The sequence below is a fragment of the Mastigoproctus giganteus genome, chromosome 1 (genome assembly GCF_048544385.1).
Source record: "Mastigoproctus giganteus isolate SK-2022 chromosome 1, ASM4854438v1, whole genome shotgun sequence".
Lineage (NCBI taxonomy): Eukaryota > Metazoa > Arthropoda > Arachnida > Uropygi > Thelyphonidae > Mastigoproctus > Mastigoproctus giganteus.
This window is the reverse complement of record NC_143575.1, coordinates 57,405,753-57,422,342: the sequence shown is the minus strand read 5'-3', so window position 1 is coordinate 57,422,342 and position 16,590 is coordinate 57,405,753. Positions and strand designations below refer to the sequence as shown.

Genomic DNA, 16,590 nt, shown 5'->3' with positions numbered 1-16,590 from the left:
AATCCCTCAAGAGGAGGAGATACCAGCTTTCCTCATATTACATTCACTATCAGACCAGCCTATGAGTAAATTATCACCATTCCTGGTGCAAAAGTGTATTGAAACTGCAGCAGGTTCACCTAAACAGTTAGATGACTCTAGTCTGGTGATCTTTTGGTTTGGACTACCCAACCTCAACATTCTGCGAAGGCTATTAAAGCTCACAACATTTGCATTTTATTGATTGCGGGAGAATCAATAATAGTTACTCCCCATGCCTAAACTCCTCTAAGGGAGTAATAACAGAACAGGGTTTATTTATTATACTGTGTCAGAGGAGGAAATTATCAAAGAACTTCTCGAACAAAAGGTCATCCATGCAAGGAGAATTATGACTCGAAAAGATGGTAATCTTGTTTCAACAAGGAGCATAATTCTCACTTTTAACGCTCCTAGCTTACCAACATTTGTGAAAGCAGGCTATCTTTAATACGGGATTTCAGATGTATGGTCGGACACGGCAATGCCGTGTCCGACCATACATCTGAAATCCCATCGGGTGCTACAAGTGCCAAAAATACAGACACTCCCAGACTACATGGCAAGGTGAGGCAATATGCCCCAACTGTGGGTCAAAAGAGCATAACCAATCTGATTGCACCATTACCACTCCACATTGCCCAAATTGTAAGGGTAACCAAAAGGAAGAAAGGGAAAAAATATCAAAATTATAAAGTAGAAAACAAGCGAAATACCCAGAGGCAAGAAGACAAATAATGAAAACAGAGACAAAGCGCACATATGCCACAGCAACTCAACATATCCAGTCAGTGGAGATTCAAACTGATGTATCAGTTCCTCCGAATGTATCTATTGCTAATTGGGCACGTTCATTACTATCTAATTCAAAACTCTGTTGTTTGTTGTCTTCGCAACAAACAACAGAGCAAGCTAGTAATACCCAATTACCGTACCAACCAATGTTTCCTCAACAGTAAAACCAAAAGCGACAGAAACTATGAAACCTCAATTATCACTCTCCACCGGAATGGACATTGATCAACAACATGATTCAGATGATGGCATATTAGAACTACATGCAACTGATGAGATGGACATGACCAGCCCATTTTTCCTAAGAAAGACAAAACAAATACAGATCTATACAAGCAAACTGCAACTAAAATCTGTCAGATCCAAAAACAACCCATAAAACCACATAATGGAAAGGTTTCTTCAGTGGAATTGTAGAGGCTTTCATAAAACAAAAGGTGACTTGCAGGATCTTATCGATCGGTATGAACCAGCTGACATAGCCTTACAGGAAACTCTTTTAAATTCAGGAGTGTCTCCTACCCTGAAAAATTATACTATCTTCAGACATGATAGGAGTATTGACAAGCCAGCCCATGGAGGGGTGGCGATTATTGTCAGAAACAACATTCCATCCAAACATTTCTCTTCAGACACATTTTGAAGTAGTGGCAGTTCGCATTGTAATGGGTATCACTCTTACAGTAGCTTCTATATATCTCCCTCCTAAATTATCTCTCTCCTCAGATGAATTAGAAAATCAAATAGATCAGCTTCCATCTCCGTTCTGCTTGCTTGGGGACTTCAGTGCTCATCATCTGCTATGGGGATCTCCATCAGTTCACATCTGGTGAGTGTGGGCTGGGTGCACTCTGACGTCTGAGCTGAATATCATCATTTTTCTCTTCCTTGGTGATTCCTTTCTACTTCTCTCTCTCTCGGGGTAACTCGGGAATTGTTTTTTTTTTTGTTGGTGCAGCATAAGCCTCAGGCTTCCTTGCACCATATTGCTGATGATAATAATAATAATAAAAGGGGTAAAACGATAGAATCCCTGCTTCATCCTCATAAATTTACCCTGTTAAACACTGGCGAACCCACCTACATTCATTTTTCTACCGGATCCATGACTGCAATTGACCTTTCAATTTGTTGAAAGGACTGCAATTGACCTTTCATATATGCCAATGTGGAGAGGAAAGTTCTTAATTACCCACTAAATAGTGATCATCTACCAATTCTTTGCAAGATTCAAACACAACTAAACTTATCCCCATTGCAGCGATCCACTTGAAAATTCCGTAGGACAAGCTGGAATGAATATGCCTCCCAAATTCAGTTTGATGATGATATAGTACGTCCCAGCTAATAGATATTGTCCCTGACCATATAACCAAACAGATATTACAAGCTGCAGATTCTACAATAGCCAAATCTTTGCCTGGGAACTGCAAATACAGCAATTATTGGTGGAATCAGGAATGCACACATGCTGAACAGACAAAAAATAGAGCTTGGAATATGTTTCGAAAATTCCCCACAACTGCTAATCTAATTAACTTTAATAGGCTCAAGGCCAAGTTCCAACAAACAAGAAGAAAAGCAAAGAAAGATGCCTGGATAAGTTTTACTTTCACAATTAACAAGGGTGCAGACGACAGACTTACTTGGAAGAAAATCTGAGCACTTAATGGTAAATATGTGCAGTTCTCAGCTCCAGTTCTAAACTGGACAGGGCAGGAATTGTCCACACCAACAGAAATAGCAAATGCATTAGCTGAATCATTTGCCAGTATTTCAGCAGTGTCCGCTTCCGGCCGAACCTTTCAGAAAATTAAGGCATCTGCAGAACAACGTAAAATAAACTTCTCTACTCTGTCATCACACCCGTACAATCAGCCATTCACTTGAACAGAACTTTTAGAGTGTCTGAATAAAACATCCAGTACCGCTGCAGGTCTGGATGGAGTATGCTATTTAATGTTAAAAAAACTAAATAAAAAAGCAATAAACTCCCTATTGTATTTCTACAACAGAATATGTATATAGAAAATGCTTATCCACACTCTTAGCCACTCAATCGTACTAGCTTTTCTAAAGCCAGGGAAGGATCATACTATGCCCCCTAACTACAGGCCAATTTCATTGACTAGCTGTTCAGACAAAGTTTTACAAAAAATGGTTCACAAGTGGCCAACGTGGTTTTTGGAAACCAGTAATCTGCTGAACCGAAACCAGTGTGGGTTTCGGAAGAACTCCTCAACATTAGACGTGATGATCAAAGCAGAAGCAAACCACCACAGTGCTGTTTTAAGGAGACGACATCTGATAATGGTTAATCTCGATATTGAGAAAGCCTTCGATACAACTTGGCGATATGGTGTCCACCAGGACATTCATTCTTTTGGTTTGAAGGGACGGTTACCCCAATTTATACAAAACTTTCTTCACCTCAGAACGTTTCAGGTCAGATATATGAACAGTTGTATCTAAATCATTCGAACAAGAAGAGGGTGTTGCACAGGGCTCCATCCTATTCGCAACAAGAATTACAAATATGACACGAGAAATACCAAAAACAGTTGAATCATACATGTTTGCTGATGACCTCATCTCTTGCCAGTCACAAACTATGAATGGATTGAAAGGCAACTTAAACTATCCATCACCAAAATGTAATCGTGGGTGCAACAAAATGGCTATTCCTTAGCAGAAAATAGATCGACTGCAATTCATTTTTGTAAAATACGAAAATTGCATCCGGATCCTGATATATATTTAAAAAACTACCAGATTCCTCTTATGAACAATTTCTTTTATTAGGTTTATATCTGGATAATAAACTTAGTTTCTCCAATCATATAGCCTACCTTAGAATGGCCTGTTTAAAGAAATTGAAAAATCGTAAGAGCTGTCTCCACTAACTCCTGAGGTGCCAATAGACACTCTCTTTTACATCTATATAAAACTTTAATTCAGTCCCGATTAGATTACGGATCACCTGTCTATGACTCTGCAAGAAACAGTTCCTTGTTACACTGAATCCCATTCAACATAGTGCCCCCAGGATAGCCAGGGGAGCCTTCAGAACATCTCCAGTTCACAGCCTGTATATTGAGGGAAATGAACCCACCACTGCCATCTCAGACGAAAATCCTTGCTATGTAGTTATGCTTCAAAAATTAAGTGTTCCATCTCATCCCAGCTGGGAATGCCTGTTTGACCCTCATTATATAATGGTATATCATAATAAACCTAATGAAAACTGCTCTGCAGGTCTTAGATTGCAAGAACTAATGGCTAGTTAGAATATTAATTTTCAACAAATCCTCGAAGATGTTGCTCCTTCTAAACATCCCTGAATTGAATCCACACCTTTTTGTGGTAATTTCTTTCTGTGATGGGAAAAAGGCTCCCTGCCAAAAAAAAACAACTTGCGCAACTACACGAAGCCCACACCATAGAAAAGATTACGAATCGGTCATTCATTCTATACAGGGTGATCCAAAAGTCAGTAAACAATTAAAGAATCGGTATTTTGGTGAATTTTTGACGTATGATAACGAGATTAGCGCAGAAATACATAGAATTACGTTGCGTTTTTTCCGAAAGAATGTCAAAATTAGTTCCAAAATATGTCACCGGGTGGCGTTGTACCATGAATGACGTCGCAGGAGTGTCTGCTATAAAGGCACTGCAAGAACAACAGCTAAGCAGTTTAGTGAACGTTTGAGAAAGAAAGAAAAAAAAAAGAATTTAAGTGGTTATGTTATCATTACTGGATAAAGCACTGTTGGTGAAATGTTATTACCTCAGTGCTGAATCTGCAACTGCAGCTTTGTGATCTTTCCATCAGCTGAAGGGTATGCAATGTGATAAAGGACCAGTGACTGTTGCTGGACTAGAGGTGATTAAGAAATTTGAGACAATTGGTTCGTCACAAGATCGTCCACGAAGTGGAAGCCTATCAACATGTGCTACAACTGCGACTGCAGTTGCGGAAGACACGGATACTCTAATGGCATCATCATCACGTGGAGAAACAAGCTCTCGTGAAGTTTCACATCAAACTGGCGTCCCATATGGGAGTGCATGGAGAGCACTAAGAGTAGTCCTCCGTAGATATCCGTACAAAATTCAACACCTTCAAGAACTTAGGCGTCCCGATTTTGCAAAGCAGGAAGCATTTGCGTTATGGTTCTTTCAGCGAATTGAAGAATGTGACAACTGGCTGTCAAATGTTTTGTGGACAGATGAAGCCCATTTCACTCGCAATGGCACTGTAAACATACACAATTGCAGAATTTGGGCGACGGAAAACCCTTGAGATAACATGGAAACTCCATTGCATTAGTCAAAAGTAACAGTGTGGATTCACATCTTCTTTTGTTATAGGGCCATTTTTCTTTCAGGAAATCAGTGGCTCTGGTTTTGAAACTGTCACAGGTCAGCATTATGCTGATCTGTTATGAAACTGCGTTATCCCTAGCCTGGGGAAAGGCAAGCTTTGGATGTTGTGACATTCATGCAGAGTGGAGCACCACCCCATATTGCTTCTCCTGTGAAACAATTGTTACTCTCAACATTTAGAGAGAATCGAGTGATAAGTTGTCACTTTCAGCATGAATGGCCACCAAGGTCTCCAGACCTGACGCCCTGTGATTTTTGGTTATGGGGCTACCTGAAGTCACCGGTTTACAGAGATCATCCAACATCATTGGCAATGCTAAAAGACTCTATCCGATGGCAGGTATCAATGACTCTATCCGATGGCAGGTATCAATGATACCTCTTGAAATGCTGTCCATAATGTCGGTACTCATCTTCAGGCAGTGCTCGACAACGAAGGCCGTCACATTGAACATTTACTATAATGAGGTGCTTTGTGATGTTACAGATCAATTGCCACCTGGTGGATATTTGGAAATAATTTTGCCATTCTTTCGGAAAAAACCCCATGTAATTCTATGCATTTCTGCGCTAATCTCGTTACCATACATCAAACATTCATTGAAATACTGATTCTTTAATTGTTAATTACTGACTTTTGGATCACCCTGTATAACTCATCTGTTCTTACTTATGGGAGAGAATCCTCCTCAATGTTCCTTCTGTCAATCCCAATTAACAATCAAACATAATCTCATAGTGTCCTCAATATTCAAATATCCAGAAATCCAATTTTCACTCTCTAGCCAACTTTCAGAAACCTTTAACTTTACAACACATACCTGGCAATAGTGCAGATTTTAAAGCTGTTTCAATACTTGATAAGCATAAATATATATAATCATCTCTGATAACTCTAATATAAAACATTCAGTCATAAGTTAATCATGAACAGGCAAAATGTGGCCCAGGAGTCACCTGCACCAAATATTCCTCAGCACAACAATAACAACATTAAATTCAATTTAACCTGAACATGATTTAAAGCAATGTACCTTCCCTGAATAAATCAACGTTTTCTCAACAAGTTGTTTAAAAATTTTGAACTGTTTTTCACTTGAATCCATCCCAAATTAGTGGTGTAAACTAACCTAATTTTTTTTTCACTAGCCGAATATTGGTCTATTAAAAAAAACCACAGTTTAACAGAATAGATTGGATTATGCATCCTGTTCTAAAGTTGAACCAAAGAAAGAATTGTTCTCATGTTGGCTTTCTTTACCATAGCTGAATTTGCTGTTGGCAACATCATCAGTTGATCCCACTGTAGTCACCCTTACAAAAGCCTTTCCCTTTATCCTTGACAGTAGTTGTGCCTTTAATTAAATTCCACAGTAGTACAATGTGGTTGCTGCTACCCAGTGGGTCTTTTACCTGCATATTCTTAATGCATGAAGAATCACTGCTGATAACCAGATCAAGAGTACTGCTTCCTCTTGATGCCTCTCTAACATGCTGCTGTAGAATACAGCCATCCAAGAATCCACAAAAGTCTTGCCAGCGTGTGAATGACAAACTCCCAAATTCCAGTTAACATCTGGAAATACAGAATTCCCCATTATGAGACATTAGGATTTGCTGGTTCTGTATAGCTCTGTGGTATACTCGCCACAGTCATTAGGCCTATAGCACACTCCTACTCTCATTTTTGTTTTCTCAGTGCTTATGTCACACCAAACTGAGTCATTTCACTGTCACCCATGTCGACTGGATGCACTGCCTTTGATTTAATATGCTGCTTAACTAAGAACATTACCCCACTCCCACCCTTGCTGTCGTTTTTGTTTACATTATACTCCCCATGTTCAAATTCAGCATTGCTTACATCGGACTGACACCATGCTGTCCCTACAATGTCTGCATTTGGAGGGGGGGGGAGGACATTCAGCTTGACTTTGACATTGGGTTTTGTTGCAGTCGGACAATCCATTTGATTGTCCTACAGCAAGTGTGTAACAGACTTTGCATGTGCACACATGATACATCCCTAAACCTTGCATCAGGATTGTGTACTGAGTACTGAGCTTACAGACAGCTTAACTTCATGAACAATCTGAACAACAGTCATTCACCTATCATTTCGGTATTGGTAAGGGAATCCAATCCATGTGTTGGGCAAGATTTTACAGCTTCGACGAACGCTAAGATTTTAATTAGATTTAGCTAATTTATTGACTTAATTTTTATATTAAATTATTTTTTATAAGTAGCTTATAGTCCTAGTCAAGCTTCTTGGTATATTTTGAATTTAGATAGCGAATTTGAAAGTTAATATTTAGTGTCCGTATATTTACCGTTCAGAATTTGCTGCCATTGTTATACAATTCAATGTATATCCCGAACTGGATAGCGTATGATTTCACGTAAAACTAGACAGCAAAACACATAGCACTGTATTAGAAATCTGTTAGCTTAGTATAGTCTAGTATTATCAATTAATCAGTAAATTTTTTTAATCTTATTAAATTTCATTGTCAATTAAATTGTAATTAAACGGAATCATGACCCAGACTAGAGCAGCATAGCACCACTCACAGATTAACCAGAGTGTTTTAGCTTGGGAAGAACTAAAGGGGGGGGTTATTCTCCAACGCATCAGGCTAAAAAAATGCGTGAAATGTGAAATCTTTCAGACCTGTCTAGAACAGGACATGATCTAGCCAAGTAGGATGTGTTTGTGGTGCTAGGTGTCCAGAGTATCAATAAATTATGCAAAAACTCAGCGTTCTGATGAGCGTTTATGTTGCCTGATGCACTGAGCTCACTCCTGTGCATCAGGCAACACAGTGGCAATCTCCAAGGCAGAATGTGCTAGTCCACAGGAACTAGTTATTGTTGGTGACTATTGTTAGGGAAGATGGGGAATATATTTTGCAAAAATGATAGGTGGAATAGGACCTGGGTATGTCTGTAATGTGATATTGTTGTAGACATTGGCACCAATGACCTTAAGAGTAAGAGATCTGCAGATTTACTTAACAAGTACAGGTCAATGTTGAAAAAAAGTCACGAGCTAGGGTTGAATTTGAAATTCTGCCCAGACACGATAGGAGGGAGTATATAATGAGAGCTTTGCCAATCAGTTTGGCCCTGGAGAGATTGTGCAAGGCTCATGAGGTAGAATTTTTTTCAGCATGGTCTGTGCTTGCTAACAGGAGAGACTGCTTCTACAGGGATGGGATACACTTAAATGGAAAGGGTGCAAGAATATTTGCTGATGCTATTGAGGCAGTGTTAGGTGAGTCGGAAAACTGCAAGAGTGTAGAGTGTATTTAGTGTCAAGCGGCACCAGGGGTTCCCCCCATCTCCGCGTTGCTTTCATTGTAGGTGTGCTAGTTCACTGGAAAGGCCAGAGATTTAAAAGTGTGTGGATATTGTATATGTATAGTGCTATGTACCGTTGTTCTTCTGGCCATTTGGCCGCTGGACCCCTGCTGAGGCCCAACGTTGTCCACACTCAGCCGTGTGGAGGCAGGCCAGGTATATCAGCATTATAATTAATTACTCTGGCAGGTCCTACCACCTAATTTCCTGAGATTTCAGTGGCTAGGACCTAAAAAAAAAAAAAAAAATAAATAAAAAATAAATTGATCTTTCGTGTTGGTGGGGTAAGAGTGCTAGGATTTGAAAGGCCGAAACTATTGGCAAACAGTAATTTGGACATGATTAAATTTGGACGTGTAGGGCAATCGCTTGTGTACAGATAGAGTAGGGGAGGGAGACTGAAGACTGGGGGGGGGGAGAGACAGAAATATGGAGTCAATAGGGAAGGCGACCCCAATAGGTGTCAGTGGGGCATGCCCATGCCCCACCAAAGAAAAAATGGGGGTGGCGAGGAAGGGAGGAGACAAGAGGACAGGCACCTACCCCCCTGCCAGGGAAGTGGAGTGGAAAGAAAGCCAGGAAAGAGTGCCCACCTCAGTCGCCAATTGCCTCACTGGCAGCAAATCTGCTGTTCAAGGTGGGGAAAAAGATATGGGTCCAACGAAGCAGTCAGAACCAGTTCCCCGATGTCATTCATTGGCTATGTGTCCATCCAGGTAGGTTGAGGTCAGTCACATTTATGGGTTATATACACGACCAGGGTAGTCTCGTGGAGTGTCTCTTTTGCATCCCGTATGGGTTCTGGTCCGTTGATCCTGTTTCCATCATCAGGAAGGGTGGTCTAGTGCTGCTTATAGTCCGGTGTTGTGGAAGTTTAATGTCTGCTACAAGGCATACTGTGCCCTTAGTTCCTGATCGCAGAACAGGTTCTTCTTCTGGCAAAGAGTTCCTGTGCAAATCTGGTGAGGTTCTTATATTCTTCGCTTGTGTCCAAGAGATGTTGCTCCTGGCCTCGCGGCATGTAGGGCAATCTTGTTATTAGATTTCCATGTAGGTCCTCGTAGTTTGTACATTCGTGCATGAGGTGGGTCCAGCTTTCCGGTTCGCCACATGAACAGTTGGGGTCTTGGAGGAGGCCCAGAGATGTTAGTTTCTCGTTGAAGGGGCTGTGACCCGTCAATAAGTAGGTGGCATATAGGCCTGGGTGGAACCATACAGGTAGTTTTGAAAAAAACCTGTCTACATCAGGTATGAAGCGTCGGGTCACCTCTCCTTTGGTTGTCTGTCCACCTGTTTTGCCATTCCTGTTTTAAGTGTGCCAAAAAGCCGAGCCTTTTCCATTTTTATATTGTGTGTGGGTTCAATCGTAAAGCCTGAGTAGGTCACAGAGATTCCTTTTGATATGTAGTATGCTAGTCCGCATCTGATCACTTCAAGATCCAGGGGTAAGGATCCAGTAAGAACCTGGAGCGCCTCCGTTCTCACAGTATTGCAAGATGGGGGGATTCACAGACTAAAAGATTAATGATAGCCGCAGGCAGAGGAAATATTGATTCTTGCACTGCTTCTATTGTAATGAGCAGCAGCGTAGAGAGCAAGTTGCTGGGGACTTCAAGAGCTGCTGGAAGTCATCATGGAACAAGTAAATACATGGACTATGTTAGGATAACTAAGAGTAAAAACAAGTGCATGTACACTAATGCTAGATGTATAGTAAATAAATTTGATGAATTTGAATTGCTGATCAAGGCATCAAAGGCAGATATTGTTGGGATATCAGAAACATGGTGTCACACAGATATAAGCAGTGCAGATTTGGAATTTGGGGAATACAATGTGTACAAGAAGGATAGACAGGGTAGGAAGGGAGGAGGGGTTAAGCTGTTGGTTAAGAAACACTTAAAATCTAAGGAAGTGCATCCACTTAACATAGGCAGACAGTGCAAGGTTTTGTGTCAGTTTGGTGTGACAAAAACACTGGGAAAAGGAATATGAGAGTAGGAGTGTGTTATAGGCCTAATGACTCTGATGAGTACAATGAACAATTGTGGAGAAAAATATGAGTGGACCATTAAATCAGAATGTCTTGAAATGGGGGATTTTTAACTCTCCAAATATTGACTGGAACTTGTGGGGTGGTCACTCGCACGCTAATAACAATTTTGTGGATTTATTGGAGGATTGTTTTCTACAGCAACATGTTCGAGGGGCAACCAGAGGGGATATTACTGTTGATCTGATTATCAACAGTGATGATGCATGCAATAGAATTTACATATAAAGGAAACTGGGTGACAGTGATCACAGTCTACCGATGGGATTTACTTTAAGATGTAATTACCATCAAGGGTAAAGGGAAGGGTTTTTGTAAGGGTGACTGCAGTTTTTGAATTCTATACAGAGGGAACTACTGATGATGTTAAAAACAGAAAATTCTAAATGGAAGTACTTCAGGGAATTAATCTTGAAAGTGACTAGTCTTTTCATACCAACTGAGAAATACTGTTCAAGATTTAGCCCTAAATGAATGTCAGATGAACTAATGAGTCTAGTGGCTGAGAAGAAAAATGTGATGGATGCATATAAATTAGCATGTGACAAAGACGCCTGCGGCAGATATAAGCTATTCTGTAATCAAGTCACAAAGGAGGTTTGGCAAGCAAAGACTGATTACGAGAAATCCTTGGCAAAAGATGCAAAGAAAAACAACATTCTTTACTTATGTAAACTCTAGAAGGAAGGGGATGAATCAGATTGGTCCAATTGATGTTGGTTGTTCAACTATTGATGATCCTGCTGAAATAGCTGACAAATTGAATGAGTATTTTGCATCTACATTCAAACATGAGGAATTCTGTAAGGAAGGAGAGGACAGAAGTTTACTAAATTCTCACAGGGACTAATTGATTTTGTAATAATGGAGAGCAAAGTGGAGGAGAAAAAAATGCCACAATGGATAAAAGGATGGTTGAGTGGGAGAAGACAGATGGTGGTAATCAATGGGTGCTGCTCTTCATGGACTAATGTTATTAGTGGAGTGCCCCCGTGTTAGGTGCTGGGCCCATTGTTGTTTTGTGTGTTTATTAATGATATTGATGAAGGTATATCAGGCTTAATGTCCAAGATTGCAGATGATACAAAGGTCTGCAGTGTTGTCAATGATAGTGAAGACAGTATGCTATTGCAACAACAGGTTCTAGAAAAGTTAGGTAGATGGGCTGAGAAGTGGCATCTGAAGTTTAATTTTCGCAAATTCAAAGTACTGCATATGGGTAGCAGTAACCCAAGAGAAATGTACCAACGTGTGGTAATACACTGAGGGTTATGGAGTATGAAAAGGACCCGATGGTAATTGTGCAGTCGGATATGAAGTTCTCTGAGCATTGCAGATGGACTGCCAGATCAGGTCATTGGGTTTTTTCAATGATATATATAAATTTTGCTAACAGAAACAAGGAGGTGATTATTCTGTTGTACAAGGCAATAGTCAGGCCACACCTTGCATACTGTGTACAGTTCTGGAGGCCTCATTTTAGGAAGGATGTAGAGTTGCTAGAAAGAGTACAGAGAAGGGCAACAAGTGAGGGTGAGAGAACACCTTTCTTACCAGGAGAGGCTTAAATTCTGTCAGTTGCAGCATCTGGAGACTAGGTACCTGTGAAGTTATCTAATTGAGGTGTACAAGACCTTGAATGGTTTGAGCAGGCTCATTGCTGATGGGATACTTGCACTTGCTGAGATTATGAATCTGAGGGGTATAGATTAAAATTAGCATTTTTCAAAACTTAGTATTAGTAAAGGCACATGATGCAAGAAAGCAAGCTCATATAGCATCAGCCAAAAAAAAAAAAAAAAAAAAACTTCCTCATTTCACCAATTCACTCACTCCAAATGTTTGTATAGATTTGCCTTTAATCTGTTTAAGATATCAACTTCTAAAATGACAGATGAAAGTTTGTTCCAGCAATCAAACACCGGCTGGCTAAAAGCAAACTTTCGCACATCTATCCTACAATCGTCTTTCCCAAATTCAAATTTATGCCCTCTCAGACGATTATTCTGAGCAAGAGGAAGAATCCCATTAGCATTGAGCATGCTCAAACCATTCAAGGCTTTATACACAATCAGATCACCTCGCAGGTGCCTATTCTCCAGACACTGTAATTTGCAAAACTTAGACTTTCTTTCTTCTTAAGAGCAACCCTTTGTTCCGTTCACTAATCTTGTTGCCCTTCTCTGTACTCGTTCCAGCAACTCTACATCCGTCTTAAAATGAGGCCTCCACACCTGTATACAGTACTCAAGGTGTGGCCTGACCATTGCCGTATACAGGGGAGTAATCACCTCCTTATCCCTCTAGAAAAATTCCTGTATATATCATTGACACAACACCATGAGCTATTCTTTCAGACTATCTTCACTGCTCAGAAAAATTCATATCTGCCTTCACAATTACCCCCAGGGATTTAATTCTGTACCATTGTCAGTGTAGTACCATGCAGTTGATACGTTACTCTAGGGTTACTGCTTCCCATATGCAGTACTTTACATTTGTCAGTGTTAAAATTGAGGAAAGACAGTTGTACAGTAGATGTGCAGAAGTTTGTCTTTTGCCAGTGGATAGGTTATTGCTGGAACAGGCTTCCATCTGTTGTTGTGGAAGTTGATAGCTTAAGTTAAGGCTGAACCAGACAAACATTTGGAGTGACCGGATAGGTGAAATGGGTAGGGTTTTTTTTTGCTTATGCTCTATAAGCTTGCTTTCTTGTATCATATTCCTCAACTAATGCTAATTTTGCACGCGTTCTTGCAGTTTTGTGGCTTTTCTTTGTTTTATGATGTCGAAAGATGTGCACTCTGAAGTTCATCATTCAGTGTTTCCTGTTCATTTTTAAACCAATTAAACCACTTGTAAACTGCTGTTTTCTTTAAGGCATCATCTACATAAACGTTCTGTAATGCTTGCAGTGATTCTGTAGCACTTTTTCCAAGTTTAAAGACATTGATGTTAGCATGCTGTTCAGACTGTGACAATCAATCTGCTGTAACACACAAGTGAAATGGTCTATCCAATTCCCACTTGGCATGCCTACTTACCAAGGTCAATGTCAACGCAACCATGAAACCTTTTTTTTTTATTTTATTTTTTTATGAAAACCCCAAACACGAAAGGTATCAAAACGTATAGTACTTAGTACCGTGCATGGATTGAAGGAGAAATATGGGGGGAAGGGGATGCCGGAAACTTTGCTCTAGAGACTAAACATGGGTTTCACCACTTCAAGCCTCCAATAAGCAAAGTGGTGGTATTTCACCGGTTGATGAAAGTCATCGACCACCTGGATTCTAATGTGCGATTCTAGGAACTGTATAATGTACTATATATATGTTAAATACTCTTATTCACTTCTATTTCCATAATTTTTCAAAATTTATTTCAAATTTTGCATGATTCATAGTGCACTTAATTTGATATTGTGTAAATTTCTTCCTGTGGAGTACGTACGGTCATTGAGCAAATATTTGATTTTATGTGCGCATGAAAACTGCAATTAATGTTTCAAAAACAACTAGGGTAGGACTATAGATGTATATTGAACTAGTGGAAGAGTAGAAACCTGAAGCTATAAACAAACACATAATTTTATACTTTATGGAGGGTTGCTCGACAAGTTCTTGTACTCAGTTACTCTGTGAAAAGTAAAAAATCACTTCAGACATGACTTAGGTAAAAGTTTGTCTGCTATATTTAGGAATATATAAAAAAAAATTCAGATTTAGATTTTTAATCGCTGATTAAAGTTTAATGCAGGATTGCCATTTTCGCAGGTCACCCGTCAGGTGACATGCCGCCACCACCACAACCATATTTGCACTTTTTTAATAGGGTAATGAAGTTCTTAATATCTAGACTTCGAGTTTTTTGATAAATTGAACAATTTTAATGAACACTTGCTAAAGATATTTAAAACTTCATCATTTTCTTCTTAATCTTATTTTTCTATTATTATTTTAGCTTAATTGTACAAGTTTAAGTACAGTTTGAAATTTATCATATTTGTTGTCGGTGTGACAATTCAGTTTGTTGTAATCATAAGATCATAACAGATGAATCTTATATGCTTCTTCCAACTTTGGATCAAACGCTTTTAGGAAAGATGCCAGTCAGTTTAGTTATTTGTTTTTTGGTTGTTTTACTGCACAAGAAGAGCTCCAAAAGAGATCATAACATATGTTTTTTAAACTTAAATTTTAAAATATATTCCAAATGTTAATATTTTAGACTTCAAAAATTTAATAATCTTATGGTGGTTGCTATACATAGTAAAGAGTTTTCTTTACTGCATACAGAAACCACCATGGGTTTTTTTTTGATAACGAATTGTGTGATTGATAGTAAATTATTTCATTTTTCACATTAGAAATATACAGATATTGACCATGATTATTCAACATCATGCTGAGTTATATGCTGGAATTGCAGTAAGGTGACGTTATGGTTATTTTCATCATTTTATTTAATTTATGATCGTAGTGGTAACTGTTAAATTAAAGGCTAAGTAGTTTTCCTGAAGAGAGTCAAAAGAAGTGATTGAAAAACAAGAGATTAAGATTATTTTATTTGATTTTATTTTATTGCCTAAAATACATACATACATATACATTTTTTTTTTAACACAGAAGAGTCCAGAAAGACAAGCATCAATGGACAACAGAAGAAGCAAGTCCATTGAAGAAAGAGAAGAAGAATATGTGAAAGCAAGAGCTAGAATTTTTAATCAGGAAGTAAGTTTTTCAGATCCTGTACATGAAACTCAAATGTTGTACAGACACCCACACACCCATTCTTGGTGGATTTGCCACTTGCCAACATCTTTGAAAGTTGTACAGTTGAATTCTGTTGGCGGCAGGGGGAAAGTATTGAGGCCTCTTCAAGTGGTACCAGTCACCCTCAGGAGGTATAGGAATTTTCCCTGGGTTTACCATTTCGGACCATATTAATTTACCCCGGGGCACATACAATTTATTGATAAAATATATTTATTTTTTCTCTGGGTTTTTTCTACCACAAACAGATTAATTCTTCTTTAGAGCATATATGATTCATAGACATAATATATTTATACATGATGGCCTGAATTGCCTTGGTGCTGTGCCACATAAACCAACAAGCAAGCATGTGTGCACACATGCCGAAAGACACACACACACCAGCATCGGTGAATAGAAAAAAAAATAGGGGTAACAAACTATTTTATCTTTGTTAAATAGTTTATCGGTAGTAATACACCAGGGCTATTCTAAAACTAATGAGACTAGTTTACATACGACATGATACATTTAAACATCCAGTCAGAATGTTCATTTTCAAATTTTGCACCTCGGAATACAATGCAATTATCTCATTTCTCAACTAACAGCCCATTATTTGACAACAGTTTTATTTTACCTTAACAGCCTTTTTTTATGCAAGTCAAAAGTTGGTGGAAAGCACCTGCCTTCAAGATCTTTCTTCATTTCTGAAAAGAGCCAAAAGTGGCAAGGTGCTAGATATGAACTGCAGGGAAAATATAGTAATTCCTACAGAAAAGTGGAAGTACATCACAGCACCTGAAAGTGTACAGAATCTTGATGGGGAAAGTGCTTTGGCTGTTTCTCAAGTAGTTTTTCCCTCTGTTTCAACGTTGTGTGCCAAATTATGGTATGATTTATTAAAAGTAGAATGTTGTGGCACTGTACCTTAGTACAGGATATTAAAGTAGTTAAAAATATTAACAGTCAACATTTAAACACATTTTGTTTGTCTTCTTTTGGGAAGAGGGGTGGTTGATACCAGATATTTTTTTCATCGACGGTGTTGTTGTTTGGTAGTGGGACCATAATGAAACACCCATTATTTACCACTGTAATGATGTTGTGAAGAAAGGCATCAGCAAATTCCTCAAAACTTCATTTAAGTGCTTTACACATACCCGCTCACACAATGACTTGATACTCTAGTTGATCAAACATTAAAAAATCAGA

At 39.0% G+C, this 16,590-nt stretch overlaps 1 protein-coding gene across 10 annotated transcripts in view; it reads left to right on the top strand.

The window, feature by feature from the left end:
- enc (R3H domain containing protein encore) overlaps positions 1-16,590 on the top strand; it is a 702,629-nt gene that overhangs the window by 448,714 nt on the left and 237,325 nt on the right. For 9 of the 10 annotated variants that reach the window (XM_090373011.1, XM_090373031.1, XM_090373022.1 and 6 more), the window contains one exon: positions 15,247-15,351. The exons of the other annotated variant lie outside the window; for it this stretch is intronic. In XM_090373011.1, coding sequence (XP_090229137.1) covers positions 15,247-15,351 — 105 coding nt within the window. The remainder of the gene's footprint in view (positions 1-15,246; positions 15,352-16,590) is intronic. 10 annotated transcript variants of the gene reach the window in all.